At 38.3% G+C, this 18,498-nt stretch overlaps 1 protein-coding gene across 17 annotated transcripts in view; it reads right to left on the reverse strand.

Annotated features, from left to right (window-relative positions):
* PARD3 (par-3 family cell polarity regulator) overlaps positions 1-18,498 on the reverse strand; it is a 624,264-nt gene that overhangs the window by 363,634 nt on the left and 242,132 nt on the right. For all 17 annotated transcript variants that reach the window (XM_058532758.1, XM_058532762.1, XM_058532761.1 and 14 more), the window contains one exon: positions 10,197-10,377. In XM_058532758.1, coding sequence (XP_058388741.1) covers positions 10,197-10,377 — 181 coding nt within the window. The remainder of the gene's footprint in view (positions 1-10,196; positions 10,378-18,498) is intronic.

Here is an 18,498-nt window from a genome sequence, read left to right on the forward strand (position 1 = left end):
CCCATCTCCAATCCAATTAATAGATATATGACCTTGTCAACACGTAATAATCAGATTGCATCTACAACAAAACTGGATGAGTTTTATATGCTGAGTGGAACTTGCACAGTAAGAAGGTAATTATTTGAAATACTGAGAATACCATCTGTATGCCATGCTCCACTTCACAAGTTAAAAGGAAATACAATAGGAATATTATTTCTATTTCCAATATATATTTAAATCAAATCCGGAAAATAGTATTCTAATACCAGTTAGCATTAAGAGGACTGATCTCTAAAACCAAAGATCCTGGATCTCCTAGCAAGACAAAATCAATCTCTATATTCCCGGGTAAAAAAAAAAAAAAAAAAAATGAGAGATCAAGAAAGGGGAAGGGGTGCTAACATTATGACACAATTCTTCTATAACAATTATTGATATCTCTTTAAGTTCTAGGTAGCTAGTAAAATCTTACGATTAATTAAATAGCACCATTTCAGAAAAATTTTTCCAGCAATGGGTAAAAATTAGAAAAATTAACACAGCTTAGAAAAGGTTAAAAATGCTAAAAGACTTAAAAGATTAAAAAATCTAATAAATCAGATACTCTGTTTCTCAAAATTTTTGTAGCAATATTATTTCCAGAAATTTTACCAACACTAGGGCATATACCACTTCCAAAGGACTCTTAAATCTTCAGTCTGGATTTTCCAGAGGAAACACTAAAAAAAAATCAGAATTCTCGGGTGAACAGGAATCCTGCCACCATTCTAAGGCCAGACTACCCCAGAATGTATGAATTCCATAAAGAGGCCTTGAGAATTAAAGAAGAAAAAGAAAAAAATCAGAGAGTGAAAAAGATCACTAGACTTGGGCTCAATGATTTGCACAAGAAATGTGTGCCCCTGAGCACATTAGATCCAAGCCTGGATCTGTGAACACTGAAAACAGAGACGTTAAACATCTATCAGCCAGCCCTCGTGGTACAGTGGTTAAGATTCCGTGCTCTCACCACCGTGGCCTGGCTTCGCTTCCCGGTCAGGGAACCACACCACCCATCTGTCGGTTGTCATACTGCGGTAGCTGTGTGTTGCTGTGATGCGGAAAGCTCTGCCACCAGTATTTCAAACAGCAGCAGGGTCACCCATGGTGGACAGGTTTCAGTGGAGCTTCCAGACTAAGAGACTAGGAAGAAGGACCCGGCCACCCTTCCGAAAACACCAGCTATGAAAACCCTGTGAACACCAGTGAAGCATTGTCTGATACAGCACCGGAAGGTGAGAGGATAGTGCAAAAAGACTGGGCAGGGTTCCGTTCTGCTGTCCACAGGGGTGCTAAGAGTTGTAAGTGACTCAATGGCACTAACAACAAAAACATATATCACAAAATGAGGTTAGGAAAAATGGTTCCAATTTGACATTTCTCTGTATAAAGTACTCTACCCCACCTACCTAAGAGGGGCAGCATGTCCTATTCAAGAATACATATCCTACTTACTTAGGTTTCATAATTTCTCAACCCTTTTAAACATCCGTAAGAAGTGGGTCTGTACTCAAAAGACATCATCATCACCACCATTCTACAGTCTTCTGTTAATCTAGTGCTTATCATGTGCCAGGCACTGTACTGGGACTTTAAACATCTCATTGACTCTTCACAACGATCCCGAGGCAGGTACTTGGAGATTAAGGAATGGAGGCTGACAGAGATTCCTCGTCTTGCACAGGTGATGTGACATCGCCTGTACTCTTTCTGAACCATGTGTACCCTATACTACTGTCCCAGAAAGGAGTCTGCGTAGTATGCTCACTATGCTAAAAGCATAAAATAGAATATACTCTCACTCAAACATCAAAAGTCCAGTTGAAAAAAAGAACATTTATGCAGATTACCTGGTATCTGGTGGTTTTTTAATCCAAGTATGTATAGGCCTGGGAGGATGCAAAGACCTTCCAAGAGCTGCAGGAACACTGACAATTTAAAGTATTTGATGTCACGATCTTCATGTCCCATATGTATCACTCCCTAAAATGGTGCTAGTGGCCTGAAGATAAAGGGATCGTGGCGCATTACTGGTTGTTCCCACCCATTCTCTCCACTGTCAACAGCCCTAAGGCTAATATATCCACAAGAGGAGGCCCCCTGCTCAGGGCCCACGGGACTTGTAGATGCCCAGTGTTTTAATTTCTTTCAAAATCAGAAGGAAAAAAATGAACTTTGAGAATTAAAGAAAATGTTTTAATTTTTTCTCACATCATATGATAATGACACTTTGAGGCACCATGAAAAACTATTAAATTTTGCATAAGACAGAAAAAATAAAATATTGAAATACTTAAAGTTATATGAAATACAATTTCAATGATATTATTATGGTGGGAAGAGTCCATGAAGGCAAAAGTACCTGGACTCCAGGGAAGTCATAATGATACCTTGCATAGCCCTTCTTCTACTTCACAAAATAAAAAAAATACATTAAAAAATTAGAAAATAAAAAAATAAGCATCACCTATCCTGAATCTTACAATTGACGGAATATAAAACTGCACGTCAAAACTTCCGGGATGTCAAACAAAGGGACATTTTGATATAGTGGCCTTGATGTTGAGAAAGTAAACGACTCAGGTAACAAATCCTTTTGCTACTCGACTAGTTTCTAGTTCATTCCTTTCAACAAAACGGAAGGAAGACATAAGCCAGTTGTGTGTCCACTTGAGGGATCGCTAATTGATGGTTGGCATTTAACTTGGAGGGGGTTAGAAGAATCAGGTAATGCTGCTAGAACAAAACTCCATCTACTCCCTCTACTTATTTCTGTGAACAAGATTTCTCAGATAATAATTTCTTATTCCAAAAATATTTAGTACTTTTCAATGGATGAGTGTGCTAACTGGGCAGAAAAGTCCATCTTAGAGAGAGACATTTACAATAAAAATAATTTTTATAACATGAGAAATTGAATATATTAATGGACAATGGCCAGATGATACACAAAAATAGAAATGTGACCCAGAGTCTGCAGAAACCAGCCCAATAAGCCAGGCAGCTACCTACAGTAACCAGCTCAAGAAGTCAGACTACTACCTGTAGCAACCAGTTCATCAAGCCAAACAATAACTCCTGTAACAATCAGATCAAAATAGCCAGGACGTGATTAATAACTGACAGCTTCCCTAATTTTTGACCCTGCATCCAACTTAGGAACATCCAGAGAAAGCCAAATATGCATCCCTAACCAATCCCTTAGGGCACCCCACTTCTAGACAGACCACCTACAGCTACGCCATGCCAACAACTTCCAATCAGGACATACCTGAAGCCCCCTCTTTTTTGGACTGTAAAGCTTTCCCACTCCTCTGCCTGCCTTGGAGCTTCTCCCAAATGCAAGTAATGGTTGCTGGCTCCCTTGCTACGGCAAGCTCTGAATAAACAGCTTGTTGTCATTTGGATGGTCTTCTTTTATTTCCGTATTAATAAGCAAAATTTGTTATATATTGTATATTTAAGCTACTTTGATCAATTATATACTAATAATGATCACATAGTATATTTACATTTTACAGGAAATTTAAAAGAGTTAAAATTTTAATGTATTTTCTTTGTTTCAGAGAACACGAAAAGATGACCAAGATATTCAAGCCTAAAATATATTAAAATTTTGAGTTATAAGAAATGGAAAAATAGAAGTTCAAAGAGAAAAAGGAATTAAGTAAACTTTCAAAGTGTTAAAGAAGTGCCTTATGTGGGTATGTTTCCTTTATTAACAATAATTTTAAACACACACAAAAATAGACAGAATAGTATACTGACATCCCATGTAACCACTCAACTACCCATCCCCTACTTCCCCAATCTATATTATTTTCAAATAAAATTATTTCAACTATACATATTTCATTATGTATTACTAAAAGATAAACTCTTTAGAAAATAATTTCAATAACATTATCACACCTAAAGAAATAATAATTTCCTTAAAATCAAGTTCCTAATCAGTGTTCAACTCACCAATCAGCATATAAATGTTATTCTTTTTTTTTTTAAGTTTCATTTAAATGGGAATTTAACAAGATCCACGTTACGGTTGGACATTATGCCTCTTAAGTTGCTGTTAATCTGTCTCTTTTCCCGCCTTACATTGAAGAATCTGGGTCATCTGTCTTGTACAGCTTCCCACAGTCCTGACTTAGCTGATCACATCTCCACAGTGTTAACATGCTTCTCAGCGCTCTGTATTGCCTATAAATTGGCAGACAGATCTAGGTGTTTGGTCAGGTTTGTGTTTAATTTCTTTTTCCAAGACTACTTAATAGGAGATGTTGTATTCTTCCATCAGGAGGCACACAATGCTTGCTTGATTCTCCTTAATTTGTTATTATTATTATTATTATTATTTTACATTAGCAGTGATTGATGATCAATACCTAGGATCCATTATTTCATCAGGAGTTGCAAATAGTAATTTCTAATTCTATCATTACCTCTCTATTTATTAGCTGAAATACTTCTATAAAAAGAAACTTCTCTCTCATCTATTCATATAGGAAATGCAGGATAGATACCTGATTCTTTAATTCTTTTACCAGTTTTCCAAATAATAATAAGTTGGTTCACTCACATCTATTACCTTACTCGCTTGTTCATTTATCACCATTAGGAACTCATGAATGTATTGCTGTCACTACCATTACTGACGTTTCAGTTGTCCCTCTTGGCCCAGTGGGAGCCTCAAGTTGACTACTGGGCCCTGTTGACACAACTCTGGTAATCTTTCATAGCCTCCTGATCTTCTTATACGACAGGACGATCCAAGATCATCTCCCACATTTCCTGCCCAGACCTGAACTCAGCCATTTCTCCAAGGAGCTCTGATCCCTTCTAACGGGAAATACCATTTCCAGAGCACAGTCTGCATTTCAGGAACCTCAGTTACTAGGTTGGTGATTGGTTCTAGATGTTCAGTGAACACATAAGAGATCTTCCCTTCCTTCCTCCTCTATGTGTGTGTATGCATGTGTGTGTAAAATAAAACATACCACGATTCACTATGAGAAGTCCTATTCAAATTGAGGACTTTGGGATTTTTATTTATTCTCCTCTAACTTACATCTGTACCCCTTTTCTTCTATACTAAGAATCCTGAGTCCTCAATGGCACCAGGAAAAACATAACTAGAATATTATTATAATTCCTCATTTGCTTCATCTCATGATCTCCATCCAGCAATCTAAGATGAGCAATACAAACATTACCAACAACAGTTTTAGGGTTCTTGTTTGTTTGGCAGTTCTTTTTTTCCATCTCCCTTTGGCTGGACAAGTTACTGTCTTACAGTTACTTGAAATAGTTACTCTTGGATGACTGAGACATCAACTGGATATATATCTATGTTTAGTCACATGATATTTTTTAAGAATTAAGAATTATTTAATTATTAATATTAATTGTTAAGAATTTTACTGAAAAATTAAAATTTGACTGTTTTATAATTATGTTAAATATAATATGGTGCCAACACCAAATATACAAAGCAAGGGATTATATAAGTCTAGCTTCTATCCCACGTCCTCCATCCTATTCTCTCCCTTCCCCATAGGTACCTATTTTTTACCGTTATCCTATTTTATTTTATTTGTTTAACATAAGAAGCTTTTATATAAATAACCTTTCACTATGTGGTCTATTTTATTTACTTTCTTACTTTTTAAAGCATGTTTTTTGGTATTTAGAAAAATTTATATTTTTGTTCTAATAATTATATTTATACTAATTTTTTTTTTTTTTTTTTTTTTTTTTTTTTGTGAGGAGATCAGCCCTGAGCTAACATCCGCCAATCCTCCTCTTTTTTTGCTGAGGAAGACGGCCCTGGGCTAACATCGGTGCCTATCTTCCTCCACTTTATATGGGACGCCGCCACAGCATGGCTTACCAAGCAGTACTTCGGTGCGCGCCCGGGATCCGAACCAGCGAACCCCGGGCCGCCGCAGCGGAGCGCGCGCACTTAACCGCTTGCGCCACCGGGCCGGCCCCTATACTAATATTTTTGTGTAATACTGCCCATAATTCCCTCTTTTTCCTTGTTATGGTCTATCGGTTACCTTCTATGAGCAATATTGTTATTAGTTAGTCATCATTTCTTTGCCCTTTAGTTTATTATTCAGGACATTGCTCAATATACTAGGCTCCAGAAAATTTTTCTCAAGTTTCATTTTTATTTCTTTTATTTATTTATTTTTTGTGAGGAAGATTAGCCTTGAGCTAACATCTGTTGCCCATCCTCCTCCTTTTGCTGAGGAAGACTGGCCCTGGGCTAACATCCATGCCCATCTTCCCCTGCTTTATCTGTGGGACGCCACCACAGCATGGCTTGCTAAGTGGTGCACGGGTCCACGCGTGGGATCCAAACCCGAGAACTCCAGGCCACCAAAGCAGAGCATGTGAACTTAACCACTATGCCACCAGGCCAGCCCCAAGTTTCATTTTCAGCTTTTCTTAGGTAACTGCTATTTTGACCGTAAGGACAATGATTCATTAATTCAAGGTTTCTCCACCTTGGCACTATTGACATTTTGGGCTGGATAGTGGGAGACTTTGATGTGGGAGACTGCCCCGTGCCTTGCAGGATGTTTAGCAGCATCCTTGACCTTAATCAGATGCTCACAGCATCCCCCCACCTTCACCAGTTGTGACAACCAAAAATATCTCCAGACACTGTCAAAGGTCCCTTGGGGGAAAATATCACTCCCACTTGAGAACCACTGATTTAACTAAATCAGAGTTCTCTCTTTGTATGTACTACAAGAAAGTTCAAGGACAAATTAGTGGCAACTTCTAAGAAAGCATATAAAGATCTCAAGACAAGAATTCTATGCACTAAATGCACCTAGGCGTTACCTTAATATCCAAACTTAATATCTACTGTTTTATTGAGAAAAATGAAATTATACAGTCATATGTCGCTTAACAACGGGGAAACGTTCTGAGAAATACAACGTCAGGCGATTTCGTCATTGTGCGAACTTACACAAACCTAGGTGGAATAGCCTACCACACACCTAGGCTCTAGGGTATCAACCAATCTTACAGGACCACTGTTGTATATGTAGTCCGTCGTTGATTGAAACGTCATTATGTGGCACATGACTGTATACTTTTCTTAGCTTCTGTTAATTTTTATGGAATGAAGGAGATGAGTGAATTTATTCATAGGAAAACTTGGAAAACATAGGAAAGTTATCACTTTCTTTCTTCAAGATAAAAATCAGGAGTTTATCTAAGATCCTCTATTAACCATGTCCCTAAGTAGAGTTGATTATTCCTTGATTGGGCAAGTCTCTATATATTGTTGGCTTCTTTATTTTCATATCTGTAAATAAGGAAGATCACTAAACACGAACTCTTTGATGACAAAGACTAGGCCTTACTAACTCAACTCTGACTCTTATCACCTAGCATAATGGCTGGCCAGCATAGACCAACCCTTGTTTTATGTTCAAATGAGTGGTATTAATACAGTATGAAAAATCATCTTAATAGACAGATGACTCATAAGCAATGGGTAACTTTTTTTTTTTTTTTTGTGAGGAGATCAGCCCTGAGCTAACATCCACCAATCCTCCTCTTTTTTTTTTTTTTTTTTTTTTTTTTGCTGAGGAAGACGGCCCTGGGCTAACATCGGTGCCCACCTTCCTCCACTTTATATGGGACGCCGCCACAGCATGGCTTACCAAGCAGTGCGTCGGTGCGCGCCCGGGATCCGAACCAGCGGACCCCGGGCCGCCGCAGCAGAGCGCGCGCACTTAACCGCTTGCGCCACCGGGCCGGCCCCAGCAATGGGTAACTTTTACATAGTAACCAAATCTTGTATTTAGTAGATGGTGAATACACACTTACTCAATGCCTGCCAAGGCCATAAAAATCTAAATAACCTTAGCATATAAAATTCAGAGTAAGAAAGTAACATTTGCATATTCTTCTCCCACTGGTGATTGCAAAACAACACACATGCTTCAAATATAACTTGCTTTTCTCAATAAAAACAAGGTAAAAGAGGTATTTTGAGTTGAAAACAGAATTTAAATTTTAGCATACAGGGCCAGCCAAATGTGGATGGTGGTATTCTAGAAACGTTGTGGGGCCTGCCCCGTTGGCATAGCGGTTAAGTGCGCATGCTGCACTGGTGGCAGCCCAGGTTCGGATCCCCGGCAAGCACCGATGCACCACTTGTCAAGCTATGCTTTGGCAGTGTTCCATATAAAGTGGAGGAAGACAGGCACAGATGTTAGCCCAGGGCCAGTCTTCCTCAGCAAAAAAGAGGAGGATTGGCTTGGATGTTAGCTCAGGGCTGATCTTCCACACACACACACACACACACACACACACACACACAAGAAAATGTTGTTGAATGCAGAGAAGTCAAAAGATAAAAACTGATGGGAAGCATGTCATTCAAATTCTTCTAACATAAAGACAGGATTTACCTTTCCTCCAACACTTTTTTAAGGTACAGCTAAATTAAAGGTGCATCTTGCTTTATAAAACACACAAATAAAAAAACTACAACAAAAAGCTTTGTATTTAATTATATACATTAGAGTATAATTACTCACATAAAGAAACTATTTTCCAAACATCAGGCACCTGAATACCTGTACTACTATTTAATTAAGCAAAATTTAGGCAATCCATTCTTTATACACAAGCTTATTCCAAGCAGATAATCATTAAAGCATGGACTTAATGAACTAGTACATAATAAAAGAAAATAAAGTAACCTGTGTACCACCTACATATTACCTTGTATACCATACATGTAAACACTTTACCTTTTGAAAAACATTGCCTGAAATAAATCCAACATAAGATTTTTAAAATAGCATATACACGTAATGATCAAATGTTATTTCCACAAAATTAGTTTAAAGTATATTTGTGCACAAACAAACCTAAATCTCCTGGATATAAGCACAAGTTCAACTAAAACACCTTATGGTGTCGCTATTCCACTGCAATCTTCCTAGGAAACATTTTTCATTGTACCTAGCTCTCACTTGTGATTGTTTCTTGTCCAGATGATAGAAAGCAATGTTAGGAAGTGGTTAACGTTGGCCTGTATCCACACGTGATCAGAGGCTTTAGGGCATCATTTACATATCCCATGTGCCTTCTCAACTCTTTACATCTCTATATGGCATACTTTCCCTGTGGTTTCTGATGGACCATCAGATTTGTTAACTGTTAAACTGATGCTCTTTCCTTGTTCTCCTCATATATCTTCAAGGGACAGTGGAAGCAGAAGTAGTTTATGAACAACTAAAAACAAATTGTCAAAATGCCGTAGATTGCAATCAACGCAAAAAGTGGGTCCAAGGATGCATTCTATAAGGATAAAATATTATGTTCTAAGTATTATCTACCTGTATTCTATATATTACTTTTATATATCATAAGTATATTATTATATATTATTACCTATCTATATATGAAGATCTGCTGAAGACTATCGGTGAAATCACACAAGACTAAATTTTCCACTTGAAAAACTGACATGTTTCTAAATAGACGTGCCTAAAAGATAAATGATTTTTTTGTGTGTGTGCGGAAGATCAGCACTGTGCTAACATCTGCCAATCCTCCTCCTTTTTTGCTGAGGAAGACTGGCCCTGGGCTAACATCCATGCTAACATCCATCTTCCTCCACTTTACATGGGATGCCACCACAGCACGGCTTGCCAAGCAGTGCATCGGTGCGCGCCCGGGATCCGAACCAGCGAACCCCAGGCCGCCGCAGCGGAGCGCGCCCACTTAACCGCTTGATCCACCGGGCCGGCCCCAAGATAAATGATTTTTAACTTATAAATTTCTTGAAATGGACCTTCTTAGTCTTAACAAACCTCTTGATTATTTGTCCTGGCTTTCAAATGAAACACATGAAAAGAAAAATTCAGGTAATTTACCTTTAACTATTATCCTCATTTACCTTTAGTGAGCAATTAGAAGTCTACCAGTCTAAAATAAAGTAAGCCCAATCTACTAAAATGTAAAGAATCTTGCCTATCTCTCTTGCAAAAGACATTTGCCCAGGTTCTAAACTTAATCAATTTTTGATAAAAACAGATAATGAATTCCCTTCACAGGAACATGGCCAGATTACAAAAGTTGGCATCCCTGTAAATTAAGATGAAATGTGCAGAGAAGAGAGAACTTTCGCTTACTTGCACGAAGGACTGAAGGTGTGACCTCAATTTCACTTGTTGCTTGATAAGGCTGAAAGGCTGAAACATTGTTGGTGCCAAGCTCACTGCCAAATATCTCTGGACTCTGGGTACCTGTGGAACTGGCACTGGTGCCATCACCTCCATGATGTGGATCTTGCTCATCAAACACTGCTACCAGCTAGAAATGAAAGGTAAATTTGCATTTATAAACAAAGGCATATAAATTACTACCAAAAACTTACACTACATTTGACATACATATGCAGAGGAAAGATATTGATATTTATGCACCCAGGAATGTTATGTTTTAGGAAGCAAAACTTCAGAGAAATGATCTTTCCCTGAATTTTGATGTTTTACTTTTACATTTCTAAGTTGTATATTTCATATCCAAAATTCTATGGGTGAAAAATAATAAAATGGTTTTATATCACAGAATGCTAAGGAAATGAGGGTGGATTTAAATCTTTTTGTAAAGGATATATTAAGCGGAAAAGATATATATTGGTTGCCTCTGAGGAGCTAGTAGGAACAAGGGTGAAAGTGAGAGAAGGGGAACAGATAATGGACATAACGGGGCACTGACACTTTTCTGAATATACTTTTCATTAGCTCTGACTCCTAGAACCTTAATAATGATTCAAATACCTAAAACAGAAATAAATAATTGATATCAATCAAGACGGCAAGGGTGGGGGTGTGTTGGAGAATCTAAAATGGAACAGAGACAAATAACCCTTACTATGTTACAAATGAATAATACAGCCACAGTGAAGGGGGTGGAGGAGAAGAAAAGGACCAGCCTAAGTCACTTTGGAAAACAGTATTTTCACTGTTTAATGTAAGGCTAAAGACAAAAAGAATTCTCACAGAAATACTGTACTCTAGTTAGTAAATTTGTTTCTCACAGTATATGGTTTAGCAATTCTCACACTACTACACACACACACACACACACACACACCAGAAATGAATGAAAGAGAAAAATATGGTAATTGGATAAGAGTCAATATTCTCAACATCAGAAATTACAAATAAGGAAAGGCTAGAATAAACTCTATGGTGTTAGATTAGAATAGAAGCATCAATAAGAACTCATGGTTGGGGCCGGCCTGGTGGCAAAGCAGTTAAGTTCACGCTCTGCTTCTGACAGCACAGCGTTCGCAGGTTCAGATCCCGGGCATGGACATATGCACCACTTATCAAGCCATGCTGTGGCAGGCCTCCCACAAAAAGTAGGGGAAGATGGGCAAGGATGTTAGCCCAGGGCCAATCTTCCTCGGCAAAAAAGAGGAGGATTAGCAATAGGTGTTAGCTCAAGGCTAATCTTCCTCACAAAAAAAAAAGAAAGAAAGAAAGAAAGAACTCATGGTTTTTATGAGTAGGTAGGTATGGGTAGGTAGATGGATATGTATGGATGGATGTTAATGCATGGGTGGTATACAAACATATATTTCCTAGCTCTGTCCACCGAGAGGTCCTAGAAGCAATGACACCCCAGGACCAACGAACATAAAGTGCACAGATCTCGGATTCTAAACACCATTTTCCATAAATGAACCAGCGCTTCTTGGAAAAACGGTTAATTCCAGGGTCGGAGGCAGGGAAAATACAAGATGAGCCTGGAATAACTTATAATGCTAAAAAGTAAGGAAGCACTCAAAAGTGATGGAGGCACATCAAAGGGAATCAGACGCCAACCTGAAGGAGCTCCCAAACGCCAAGGCTGGCACCACCAGCAAAAAAATAATGACAGTATGGGGTTTCAACTCAAAGAATAAACTCAATATCTGTGAGTCCATAATGATATAAATAAATAAAAGAATAAATAAATGGTGGACAATGGACACCTCTTCCTTACTGTAGCATTCCAATCAATAAATATAGAAGGAATGATGGAAACAGGAATCATCATTAGGCAACCTCCACGGTAATCATTGTTGCAGGCAACATCTATCAATGGATACTAAAATTAATGACTAAGAATATGATGAGAAATGGGATATCTGCATATCTCCAAGTATCTCCCCCAGAAGACAATTTTTACTTAAAAAGAGAAAAATGGTATCTTTGCAGTGGAGAAACTTGGCTGACACCACTTTACCAAGGTTAACATCACCAGTAATAAGACACATCAACGTCATGTACCCTCTGATAAAATGCACTGAGAAGTAGATATATAACATTACGTCCGCAGTACTCCCGCCAAAAATGTATAACTTCCATCTACTTATGAGGAAACATCAGACAAACTTAAATTGGGGGACATTCTACAAAATAACTAATACTCTCTTAAAATGTCATGGTCGTGACAATAAAAAAAAAAGACTGATAAAATTGTGTTAATTGGAGGAGACTGAGGAGAAATAAGAACTACATGCAATGTGAGGTCCTTGACTGGATCCCGGGCTAGAGAGAGGACATTAGCGGAACAGAGGCAACCTTCAAACGAGGTCTGTAGATTAGTTAATAGTATTGACTCAATGTTAGTTTCCTACTTTTGATAACTGTACTATGGTTATGTCGGATGGGTAGATGAAGGCTGTATGGAAACATTCTGTACTATTTTCACAACTTTTCTGAAATATTATTTCAAAATTTAAAAATTTCATAATATGGCATTACAAAGTACCATAAAATTTAAAATTCAATCTATTTCTTTTTACAACTAAACAGTGGCAGCACTTCTTTAAAATCTCAAAGAGTAATCAAGTTCTAAGGAACACCACTCCTTGGTCATGCACCCTGCAATCCTACGCCTTAGCATTCCATGGAAAGAAGAACCACGACTGTACCCAAAACCAACCACCTCTTCTGCCTCCAAATCAAGCTTTTTCAATGCCAATACTCCTATTAGTTAAAGGATAGTAATTTAAACTTGCAGAATATGAGAAGTATTTAACTACAATCCTCATTTCATAGATGGTTTTGTCATTTTAAACAAATGTTATTTCCATGAACATTTACATATTATCAATCAATTCATAAGACAAAAACAGAAAACCATCATAAGGTCATAGAGACATGTAGACAAACAGGAAGCTCAGAACCCTGCTGTGGCATCATATATAATTAGCTGATTAAACAATCTGGAGGGAGCTTAAGTGGGAAGAAGAAATCAAAGTAGGATGAATAGCTGGGCCACTCAACCTTAGAACAAGCAACGTAAGTGGGAAAAGAAATCCTTAGCAGTTATAAAAAATGGAAAGGTGTTTGTATGTCTACACTGAAGTTTCCATATACAATAATAAAATCAGCCTATTTATCTGACTTTGACTGACAAGCATCTCCCTGTATTAGTAACACAGACATTCTACTAGATCAGAGCATGACTGTGTTTAAATAAAACTTTCTTTACAAAGCCGGTGATGGGCCAAAGTTGGCCCCTGGGCCATAGTTTGAAGACGCCGCACTAGTAAGATGACCTTGCTCACCCCTCTAGTAATATCTAATTTAAAATTTTCAATTTGGGAAATAAAACTTAAAGTCAAGGTACTTTTGTAACCTTGATAAGCTAACCATATCCATTTTAAGCTCTTCATTGGGATTTTGAATTTCTATACTTGATTTTAATATCATGAGACTTCTCACGAGGTGTGTGGCTTAACATGCATTTTGAAGATATTAAGTTTTGACATTTTGGCGCTTAATTGGAAGCAAATGAAATTCAAGTTTTACTATTAACTTTGCACAATGATGCGTTCTCTCAAGAATCAAGTCCTTTCTGCAAAGTGAAAAATGGAGATGGAAAATTACAAAGTACGAGTCTTTAAACACCACACACGATGGAAGAACTTATACGTGTATATTAGTTTCAACAATTATCTCCAGCATTTTTAGAAAATACAAGTATTATGAAATCTGGACTGTGTCACGAACAAATGCTGTTTGAATTTCAGTGGCAGAATCACAGTTGGTGATTTTCAATATGCCAATAACATAAAATTCTACAGCTTTTTTTTAAACCAAAATTTAAGTGCCAGGTGCAAATATGAAGTAATTTTGTGTTAAATTGGGAAGGATATATAATTTTAGAAAATCTACTCTACAAGAATATAGTAACACAGCAGAAGAAAATGAGACCTTCACAAAAACATCACATATTAAAAATCTCTATCATGCCCTTCAAAAAATAAAGGAAATGTCTGCTTTCAAATTTGTGAAACGTGACTCGAATCCATATTTTAACAGATGGAATCTTCACTGCTGTCCATGACGCAGATCATTTTTGAAAGCTCATTTTTACCTTCAATAGTTATTATTTAATTTCTCTTCTGATCCATTCATCAGTCAAGTTTTCATGGGAAAAGACAGGCTGAATTTAGGATAACACCCACAATAACCCACATATAAATAAACTCCAAACTTGGCTACACATTTACCACCTACTTCAGGACAAGTCATTTTAACTATCTGAAACATCAGAACCCTCCAAAAGAAAACCTGTTACCATAAACATCACACACAAATGCTTATAACCCACTTGGACTGAAGTGGTCCCCTTAATGGGCACAACTGATGAGCTAAAAGCCCACAACTATGTGAAAGCAAAGTAATTAAAAGTATAGAATTCACAATCAGGGAAACCTACATTCAAAAACAGCTCTGATCTTATTTCTTGGATGGCTGTTGGTAAATCCACTGCCCTCTGTACCATCTCTAAGCCTTCCTTTCCTCATTTTGAAAGAGAGGATTGTGGTTGTGGTAGGCAGAATAATGCCTATTATTGTCCATGCCCAAATCCCCAGGACCTATGAATGTTAACCTTCTGTGGCAAAAGGGACTTTAAGATGTGATTCAGATTAAGGACCTTAAAATAGGGAGATTATCCTGGATTATCTGGTGGGTCCTATCTAATCACATGAGTCTAGAAAATGGAGAACCTCTCCCATTGTGGTCGGAGAGAGATGTGGCAATGGTTAGAGAGTTGCTATACTGCTCACTTTGAAGATGAAGAAAGGGAGCCAAGGAACGTGGGGGCCTCTAGAAGAAAAGGAAACGGATTCTCTCCTAGAGTTTCCAGAAAGGAACACAGCTCTACGAACACCTCGATTTTAGCCCCGTGAGACCCATGTCAGACGTCTACCCTACAGAACTGTAAGTTAATAAATTTGTGATGTAAGCCACTAGTTTGTGGTGATTTCTTACGGCAGCAATAGGAAACTAATATAGTGCCAATGCCTACCCTCCTAGACTTGACAAATAAAGGGAAGGAATATCGACTTTCTGAACACAACACTTCATGTGACTTTCTGAAGCACACATTTACTATGAGGTATTACTAAGTTATATCGTGGTGGTTGATGAATACGTGCTTTTATAAATTTGAGCATCTGTTTCAAGAGTAACTGAAGACTGAGGCAAAGTTCTTCTATACACTGATAATAAGAGGGAAAAAACAGGAAAAGGAAAGGAGAAGTCTTGCTAGAAAAATTCAACATCACGATGACCACAAAATGAAGTCCTCTGCAGGTTCTCTACATCCTCCCCTCGACAACTCACAAAAACAGAGCTGCTTTTATACTTCATTTCATAGAAAGGAAAACAGAGACTCCAAGAGGTTTATTTGTCCAGAGTTTAAATATAAATAAGTACAGAATGAATCTGAGATTGGAACTCAAATCCATCTGATTTCAAAGATCCTATTTTCTGCCAATTCTCCTGCCCCGGGAACATCTAACATATCGACAGCAGAGCCACGGAGAAGCTGCAGATCGGGATCGTCTACCAGTCTGTGAAGAGGACTCTGCTCTTTCTTGATTAACCAAAGGTAATAACCCACTTACCAAATTAACGTAATTGTGATACCACTACCTAAAATTCTGAACCTATTTGAGGGTAACTAAGAGAATTACAAACAATTCCATGCTCTTGATACCGTCACTCAGGCTTAATCAGAAGAGCTTTTTAAAAGAGTCAAAAGATCTTGCAGATTCTGTCTTCATGCAGGAAAATAGCAGGTGACTTGTCAAGTAGGTGTCTAAGTGAGATCTCGAGACCTGCAGGCTCAGACCCCACACACCCTCGGAAGCCAGTTTACTGCCACAGCCTGGAGCAATCTCCCTTTGTGTTTCTGTTGATTTCTTCCTGCACAGGCTGAACACACACAGAGGAAGTTAATTATTACAGGTCTCATGAATGTCCTTTGCATACACTCAACATTAATATATGGAATTGTCTGACTTTGAAATAAAGACCTAATTCTTTAGAAAGACATCACATTTTTGGCCCTGGAGAAGGTCCAAAGCATGTGGAAAAATGATAAAGACCAGCATGAACTTCAAGACCCCTTTAAAACCTAAGGAACACAAGTGGCCTCCGTGAGTAAGCCAGACTCCACTGAATCACTTGTTCTATAATATCACAACAAAATCAGCACGTGCACAAAAGAAAAGTGCACTTGACTGTGCTTCTGGTGGGGAACTCTCTGTGTTGGCCATATTTTGCAATATTCTTCCTAACACAGTACTATGATGATGATACTTTGAACTCCAAAATAATGATGGCATCAAGTAACACACATCCCTGAGCAACGGCAGGGAGATTTCATGGGCAGATCTGCCTATTAAGAATAAATGCAACAGAAAGAAACTGCAGGACAAATGTGAGAGCTATAGCACAGTGCAATAACTTTCTCAAAATTAACCATAAAAATCAAGTAGTTGGAGATACATGTACTTTATTACTAAAGTGAGGCTGTTCCATAACATACAATTATAAACCATCACTAGTCCAAAACTAACTTTTTCCTTCCCATAGGTCAATCTATGAATGTCTATAATTAGGATCACACATATCAATACCTTTGCCTTTTTTTTTTTTTTTTTTGGCCCTTTTACTCAAAGATGTACTTTTTAAAACATAGTAAAGTAGATCGAATATTTGGGTTCCCCAGGGACAGCCCCATGGCTTAGTAGTTAAGTTCAGTGTGCTCCACTTCGGCGACCCAGGTTCGGTTCCTGGGCGGGGACCTACACCACTCATTGGTACCCATGTTGTGGCAGTGACCCACCAAAATAGAGGAAGATTGGCATAGCTATTAGCTTGGGACAAATCTTCCTTAAGCAAAAAGAGGAAGATTGGCAACAGATGTTAGCTCAGGGCAAATCTTCCTCAGCAAAAAAAAAAAAAAAGTATTTGTGTTCCTGAATTACACTTTATCCACCTTTTTTAAAAAAAATTTCATTTACAGTTTCCTCCCCTATAGCACACTTGATAACCTGTGCACATATATAAAAGGAAAATGAACAGACACTTGGTGTTCTAGTGGTTAAGATTCAGTGCTCTAACCGCCACAGCCTGGGTTTGTTTCCCTGTCAGAGAACTACACCACCTGTCTGTCGGCTGTCATACTGTGGTGGCTATTTGTGGCTGTGATGCTGTGAGCTATGCCACCGTTATTTCAAATAGCAGCAGGGTCACCCATGGTGGACAGGTTTCAGCAGAGCTTCCAGACTAGACAGACTAGGAAGAAGGACCTGGCCACCCACTCCCGAAAACATGGACCATGAAAACCCTGTGAATAGCAGTGGAGCATTGTCTGATACAGCACTGGAAGGTGAGAGGACGGCACAGAGAGACTGGGCAGGGTTCTGCTCTGCTGTACACGGGGTCGCCAGGAGTCAGAATCCACTCGACAGCACTAACAACAAAACAGACACTAGCATGGTTATATAGATTAGCATAGAGTGTTCTCTACTCATAAGAAAGGAATCTAGTGAGATAAATCTTTAATAGTGCCATTTCAAACAATATATCACGTAGGAGAAGGCAAAACATTCCCATTGCTACCTGAACAACCAGGGAGACCAACACCATTATAAGCTCCTACCTGTCGATGGTTACAGGTCACCTGTCTCACAGGAGCAAACAGCATCCTTTAAGAAGGTAATATTTCTTGGTCACAGACGCCTAATAAAGATATTATGCTTCATCTGGAAATCACAGTGAAATATATTCACCTATGACACTCACCAGCTTATATTTCAGAGCTGGGATTTAATTCTGCTGTCCCTCAGGGTGACACACCCTATCACCCACTGAGCCTGCAGACTAATTAGATTCCCAATTTAAGAGTTATGTTCAACTAATAGCCTTGAGTATGTCAACCACAAACCACAATGAAAATATGCAAATGCTATAGCCATAAGCTAGCTGACCCACTTGTCAGACATAAGGTAAACCCCTCTCCCTCCCATCGTCAAATGCCACTGTTCCATTTGTACCCATCCATGAGGTTATAACTATATTACCCTACTGGTTAAGTGTTAATAAGAAGCAAGATTACACAGTAAGATCG

Source organism: Diceros bicornis, chromosome 36 (assembly GCF_020826845.1).
Source record: "Diceros bicornis minor isolate mBicDic1 chromosome 36, mDicBic1.mat.cur, whole genome shotgun sequence".
Taxonomy (NCBI): Eukaryota; Metazoa; Chordata; class Mammalia; order Perissodactyla; family Rhinocerotidae; genus Diceros; species Diceros bicornis.